The 7500-nt window shown below is 45.5% G+C and overlaps 1 protein-coding gene across 24 annotated transcripts in view; it reads left to right on the top strand.

Annotated features, from left to right (window-relative positions):
* Window positions 1–7500, top strand: part of LOC123517546 (NGFI-A-binding protein homolog) — a 418417-nt gene that overhangs the window by 360462 nt on the left and 50455 nt on the right. For all 24 annotated transcript variants that reach the window (XR_006678491.1, XM_045277716.1, XM_045277717.1 and 21 more), the window contains 2 exons: window positions 1149–1359; window positions 3066–3369. Coding sequence is in view for 23 of the 24 variants with exons in the window: in XM_045277716.1 (XP_045133651.1) it covers window positions 1149–1359; window positions 3066–3369 (515 nt within the window). In the remaining variant the exon portion in view is untranslated. The remainder of the gene's footprint in view (window positions 1–1148; window positions 1360–3065; window positions 3370–7500) is intronic.

Raw genomic sequence — 7500 nt, 5'->3', positions numbered from 1 at the left:
CATTCTCTCTCTCTCTCTCTCTCTCTCTCTCTCTCTCTCTCTCTCTCTCTCTCTCTCTTTACGTCTGGATAATAATATAATTAATACGGTTCTCATAAATTTCATCTTTTTCTTACTCCACACTTTTCTCAACTTGAGAGTCATAACTTCCTACCAGACTCTCGTGTTACTGCCATCACGCTTCCTTCACGTTACTCGGTTCACCAAGTGCTCGCCTCTGTACCTTCCTTCCCGTGACTTTTGAAAATACTTACCCTTTCCCTGATCTTTCTTTCAAGCTTTCTGTAAATTTTTCCTTCGCCAGTTATATTTTAGCGTGGTGTATTTTCTTTTTCTTTTTCTTTACTCTTTTTGTCTTGTCTGGTGTTACGTGCGAGACTCATTAAGCTACCTGTCTTTAAACCTCACCTGTTCCATAATCTCTCGAGACTTTGTTGTTACTTGTTTCGTTTTAATTTTGCACATGGTATTAACGATTTTCATTTTGTCTTACGCACGTATACTGTCACGCGGCGTCTTAAATTGAGTTTGGGTTTTTTTTCCCCCACTACCTGCCACCTGTCGCCTGGTCATCTGCGTGCTTTTAACTTTACGTGGTCCTCCTCCTTTGATTTCTCCCTTGTAGTTCATTACCCACGGACGGTGTGTACTCAGGACCCGACCACTTTCCCCCCGTTCGTTCAGCCGTCCACACACGTACATACACATACACAAACACCTGCCACCACTCAGCGCCCCTCACAACACCCTCACACACGTCTCTGTATCACCTGCACACCTACTCATGTACCGACACAAGGAATTAATATGTTCATGGAAAATTTTAAGGAATATAATGAAGATTGTAAGAGGGGTTTTTGTATATATGGTGTGTGTGTGTGTGTGTGTGTGTGTGTGTGTGTGTGTGTGTGTGTGATGTTATTTCAAGCTTGTGTTTCGTGGTAATTTTTCTATATAGTTATTATGAAAAAGAAAAGATATATACACGAACATTATCTAAATGGAAGAGTGTTATCTTATGGAAAAATTTTTGAAATCTTTATTATCTAGTGTCGTTTTGCATGTAGGTGATCTATCTTTTTTTTTTTTATCAGTGAGTGTCATCAAGCGTCCTTCAACTAACCACTCCTCATTTTTTTCCTCCGCAGCCATGTTCCAGATCCCGCTGATGCCAAACCTCCCGCCCTCTGTCGCGGCGGGTTTTCCAGCCCTCACTGGTCGGGGGCTGATGGGAACCCCCACCCCCACGCCCACTCCCACCCGCCCCTCACCGCCCATGATCACCGCCAGCATCCACCCAAACCACAACTCTAGTCCAGGCATCACTAAGGATTCGATGCCCAATATGAACAGCAACAGGTGAGTGGTGCTAATTAAGACCGTCCCTCACCTGGCCCTCGTCACCTGTCCGTCACTCCGCCTCGCCTTCCCCTCCCACGTTTGTCAACACTTGATTTTTCTCTCCCATCCTGCCTCATTTCCTCTCCCACGACGTTCATCTTCTTCCCTCCATCGTGTTTTATTTTACTTATCCCGTCTCTTTTTGTCTCTCTCTTTCCTCTCCTTCGTTACCCTTTCCCTTCCTTATCACTTTTTTTTTTACTTAATCACCTCTTTCTTTATCTCTTCTGTTTCCCTCTATCTCTCTTTTTCCTTCATTTATCTATCGACCTCTTTATCTCTTCTGTTTCCCTCTATCTTCCTTTTCCTTCATTTATCTATCCACCTCTCTATCTCTCTCTCTTGCCTTTATCTTTCATTTTCCTTTCTATTCTTCTCAACTCTCCATCTATTCTTATCCATTGTTCACACTTATTCTCTCTTTCTTACCTACCTGTCCGCTCTTCTGTCTTCTCATTTTCTTTCTCTCCTTCCCTCCCATTTCCCACCTCCTCTTTCTCCTCCTCCTCTTCCTCCTCCTCCTCCTCCTCCTCCGCTACCGCCGCCGCCGCCGCCACGACGTGTGTTTGTATTGTGGTTTTATGAATTGTTCTTTCCTCAAGGTCTTTTCCACTCGCCTTTTGTTTACCTTCATGTGTATTGTACGTTTGTGTTTTTACTAAAGGACATCATCTCGAGTTTGAATTGAATAGTAATGAAAATAACAACACCAGTGCCAGCAGCAGCAGCAATAGTAATAATGATGATAATAATGACAATAATAATAATAATAATGATAATAATGACAGATGCCTTGTTTCCTTGCTTTAGATAATCTTTCTAAGACTTATGTGTAATGTAATTCGTCAAGATGAGAGGGTAGGATGGGAGGAAAAAAATATCAACGTTACATGAAAATTAATGTTTGATGTTTAAGGAAAAAAAGATGAAAGAGGAAGAGGATCAGAGAGGGAGAGAGGGAATTGCTCCAAGAATCTAAAAAGTGATGAGTAGGTGCTGTAAACTTAAGCCTCCGGTCTACTAAGTTAAGTGTGGCTCAGAGAATACACAGATATGTAGAATTTGAAAGGAAGGTGAACTATGTGGACAAAGAGCCAGAGAGACAGGAATTTAAGTGTTAAGTAGGTGAGAAGTGAGATGCTTAAGTATTCATGTTTTAACTTTACTCTCTCTCTCTCTCTCTCTCTCTCTCTCTCTCTTTCTTTCTTCGCGTTTTTGTGGTGTTGTGGCGTGCGTGTTGAGGGCAGCAGGAGTTGGTTAAAAGAGCGAGACAGAACACAAGATCTATACTGGCTGTGTTTTCAGAGTTTGTATAAATGTAGCGCAAAGGACGGCACGGGGTGGGGAGGGACGAGGGGAAGGAAGGAGAGAGAGAGAGAGAGAGAGAGAGAGAGAGAGAGAGAGAGAGAGAGAGAGAGAGAGAGAGAGGAGTTAGGGGCGGGACTCGAGGGAGGTACATATTTCAGGTCCCAACTTGAGATACATAACTCCAGCCGCTTTTTGCCAACATTAGATAGGACGCAGTTTTAAGGAGCCGTTTTCTTACTTTCAACTTTTCGAGTGAGCGAGCAAGAGCCGCCAAGTTTGAGGAAGAGCACTGTTGTTTTAGAGGCGGCGCGCCACTCTCTTGCATGTTACTAATGTTTACTCTCTTGTGGGCGCAGCGTGGGCGGCGTGCGCGACGTCTCGGGCGTGCCCTCCACCCACTCCCTGCCGTTGACCACTGCCTCCACCACCCCCGCCCTGCCCACCTCCACCATCGCCGGCTGCACTTCCAACGCCCGTGACGGACCCTTGGGTCTTGGGGCAGCCGGGATGGGCGGTCCTATGCCTGGCATGGGCGGGGCGCCAATAGGTGGCATGGGAGCGGGCACAGGAGGAGGCATCGGGGGCTCAAGAGGGCCCTCCCCTCATCACACCTCCCCCACACACCCCGGCATCATCCCGCCCACCTCAGTCGGTCTTCAGGTGAGTTCCGTAAAATGTTTGTGAGCGCACACACACACACACACACACACACACACACACACACACACACACACACACACACACACACACACACACACACACACACACACACACACACACACACACACTGCATGTATTTTCCTGACGTTGCATAACTCACCACCCATCCCACACTCTCTTTCTTCATACCCCACACTCTCCACCACAAGCCTCCCTCCACACCAGCACCGCCGTCACACACCTGAGCCCATACTCATGAAGCCCAACACCACCTTCACCACCACCACACGCAGCTTTTCGTCAGTGCTTCACCAGGCCCCCTCCATTCCCTTCCAGCGCCTCTCCCATCCCCAGCTGCCGCCTCGCCTCCACCGCCCGCAGAAGCATCCTATGTGTTTACTGCCTTTCTTGTGTCTTTTTCCCCCAACCAGTGTTATCCTTCCCGTGCCGCCTTTAAAACACCTGTGCGGCTATAATTAAAGCTCCTTCTCCCTCGGCGTTTCATGTGATTGTCTGTTTGTCAAAGGATTTCTCTCCAAGGAGTAAAGAATAGCAGAGAGAGAGCGAGAGAGAGAAAGACAGAGGAGAGGAGGAGGAGCAGGAGGAGTTTTAACAGAGATGAGGGAGCGAGATGACGCCTCTGTTTGTCTATTTGTTTGTCTGTTTTTTTATCTTTCGTCTTTATCTCACTCCTCGTCTGTCTTTCCCTCCGTCTGTCTTTCCCTCCTTTCGTATCCTGTCTTTCTTCTTTACGTCTTTCGCCGCGATTCTTTCCCTCTCCCCCCTTTGTTTCCTGCATTCCTTCCTCTCCCCTCCTCTGGCCTGCATCTACTCGCCTCCCTCCCACTCTCCCTCTCTCCCTCACTCCCCTGTCTTTCCTCTGATGATGATAATAAAAAAAAAGATGTGAAAACAATAACGTGGCTGGAAAAAGAAGGGGAGACGCAGGAGGGGGAGACAAAAAGGGAGACGCAGGAGGGGGGATAGAAAAAAATAGGGGAGACGTGGGGGGACACAAAAATAAGGGAGAATTAACAATATCGCGCTTGACAACATCCTTGGGCTCCATGATAAATGGGAGAGAAGAGACGGAAAGACGGACCAGCCGCCTACCTCTCCTCCTTCCACTGGGGCGAAAACACTAGCCTCTGACCCGTGACTGTCGACCTAAAGAAGGGACTGTGGGTTAGCCATCTCCTGCCCCGCCCGCTTCCAAATCTCTTTCACACATCAATGGGTCTGGAGGCATTTTTCATTGGTCCTTTTTTTGGCCATTAGAGACTCAGAAACTAAAAGAGGTTATTGAAAACAGGAAAACACTGGCTGTTTGTGAGACGGTGAGGCGGTGCGGTGGTGGTGATTGAGACGCGGTGGTGGTGCTGATGGTGGTGGTGGTGAGTGATGGTGGTGACATTGATTGATGGAAATGGTGATGATCTGCCAATCTCGGTGGGTTAATGGTGACGGTGATGATAATGATGGTGTGTGTGTGTGTGTGTGTGTGTGTGTGTGTGTGTGTGGTGATTACTTATTGTTGGTGAGAGAGTAGCAAGATGGTGATGATGGAACTGGTGGTGAAAAAAAAAAGGAAGAGCAAAGTTATCTGACAGTCATGATCTTATTGCAATAGCGTGAATGATAGTGACGAAGACAGTGATTATGGTGATGATGATGGAATGTGAGAGTGCCAGTGCTATGATGGTGATAGTGATGGAGATGGTGATGACAGTAGCAGGTAAGGAACACTATAGAGAGGAGGAGGAGGAGGAGGAGGAGGAGGAGGAGGAGTATTATGGCGCTGATGAAGGAGAAGGAAAGGAGGAAAAGATGAAGAAAGTGATTAATGATAATGATAGTGCCGGTAGTGATGATGGTGGCGTGATGTCATTATTATATTGCATTGCAGTTTATCATTTCATTTTTTTTTTTTATATAATATTTTTCATCTCTTATCTTTCTTTCTCTCTTTCCCTCTTGCTGCTCAGTCTGTTTCCCTCTCCTTTAATTTTCCTTCTATTCATCTTTCTTTCTCGTCGTGTTTTCTCTTTCTCTGCTCCCCCCTTATGACTTTTTCCTTCGTTATCAACCTTTCGCCTCCTCTATCATTGCTTTCTCATTTCTTCTCTTCATTCTCTTTCATTTCCCTTTACTTACTCTTCTCCCTCCCCTGTTATCTTCGTTGTTTTCTCTTCACATGCTTCATTCCATCCCTTCCTACTTCCTCTCTCTCTCTCTCTCTCTCTCTCTCTCTCTCTCTCTCTCTCTCTCTCTCTCTCTCTCTCTCTCTCTCTCTCTCTCTCTCTCTCTCTCTCTCTTATACTCACATAAACACTATTTCCCTCTTTCTCTCTTTCTCTCATTTTCCCCTCATTTCTCTTTCCCCATCTTCCACCTCCTCCTCCTCCTCCTCCTCCTCCTCCTCCTCATTTCCTCTCCCGTTATCCCGTCCCTTTCATCCCTGTTTTTTTCCCTGCCTGCTTTTCTGTAACGTTGTAAAAATTATATCATACAGTTTATTATCTTCCTTGATGTGCCCTTCTTTTTTTTCGACGTTCCCACACTTAGCTTTTAAAATATGTAGTTTGTTGTTGTTGTTGTTGTGGTTGTTGTGTGTGTGTGTGTGTGTGTGTGTGTGTGTGTGTGTGTGTGTGTGTGTGTGTGTGTGTGTGTGTGTCTCGCTTTCTCTTTCTCTAACATGAGTGATATGCTAAGGTGTTGTATAAAGCAGTGAGGTTATTATTTTTGTCTTTATTTTTTTTATTTCGTGTGTGTGTGTGTGTGTGTGTGTGTGTGTGTGTGTGTGTGTGTGTGTGTGTGTGTGTGTGTGTTTATGTGTGCGTGGGTAAGTATATCACCACCTCTCCTCCGTCACTTTACTAATGATCAGGAAGTGAGTTGAAGATTACTTAATTTAACCCAGCAAGTGAAGATAAGTGTGCTTTTCCCTTCTTTCCCGCTTGTAGTTTTGCACGCACCTCAACGTCCCTTTCAGGAGGATGCACAAGGAAGGGTCATCAGCCGTGGAATGGACTCTGTAACTCTATTTTGGTGAGGTTTTTCGTGTAGAAGTGCAGAACTCAAGAGTCCCCAAGCTGAGACTCGTGCGTTCCTGCGGCATTCAGAGCATTAGAGCATTGTCAAGGGAACTATCACGTTTATGTATTGTGTTATGTAGTGGTTTCGGTATGTATCAGTCCGAGTACTTCTTTATAAAAACCTCTATGTATTTAGTGCCACAGCGTCACTCGTGCTAAAATGTTCTCGAGTTGTTTAGTAAAGTCGCTTAAGATATAAAACGTAGTGAAACCTCCACTCTACTTCAAAATGTTGCCGATAGAGGACGTTGCTTTTGATTCCAACAAGGCTCATCGCATGTAGATAATGGGAACACGTCTTAGATATTTTAACTTATTTGGGTGTGTATTTCCTGGCATTGTTAGGACCAGTAACGACCACATCAAGAGGTCGTCACAGCACAACAGTTGCGGTAATGTACGAGTAATGCTCAGGCAGGATGCGGCAACACTGGTCACTTAGCGTCTGGATGGAGACACACGCACTCACCAAACTAAACACATCACTTTTGACATCCACATAAAGAAGTCACAGAAAACGCTCTAAGCACCACCTGAATACAGAAACAAATAAACCAATACACGCTTCTAAACTATCTATTTAGTAGTCGTCATTAGAGATTCTTCCCTTTTCTTCATGTTAGTAATGAATTCCTTTCTCCGTGACGCGGCCCCAAAACATCAACTCGAATTTAGCGGAACTACAGAATCGGGGTTTTGGTAGATCCAGGCTGTGAATGCGGTTAAGCCTGCTGACGAAGGCAGTGGTGAGGGGTCGGCGGTGTCAGTGGCGGGGTGATTAATGAGGCAGCTAATGAGAGGAAGTGAAGGGGGAATGGTACGCAAGTTTGTGGCGGGAAAAAAAGAATGAAAGAAAAGATCCACGCGATTGTGAGGGAAATTAGGAGGGCCTTTAGTCGTGAATTGGAAAACATGAGGGGAAAATAAAGTCGTAAAAGTCAAAGAAGAAGGAAGAGGAAGAGGACGAGGAGAATAAATAAGACAGAGATAAAGACAAACGATAACGTGAGAAAGATGACGAGGAGAGATAATACAG

The sequence above is a fragment of the Portunus trituberculatus genome, chromosome 42 (assembly GCF_017591435.1).
Source record: "Portunus trituberculatus isolate SZX2019 chromosome 42, ASM1759143v1, whole genome shotgun sequence".
NCBI classification, from domain to species: Eukaryota; Metazoa; Arthropoda; class Malacostraca; order Decapoda; family Portunidae; genus Portunus; species Portunus trituberculatus.
This window is presented reverse-complemented; position numbering and strand designations above follow the sequence as displayed.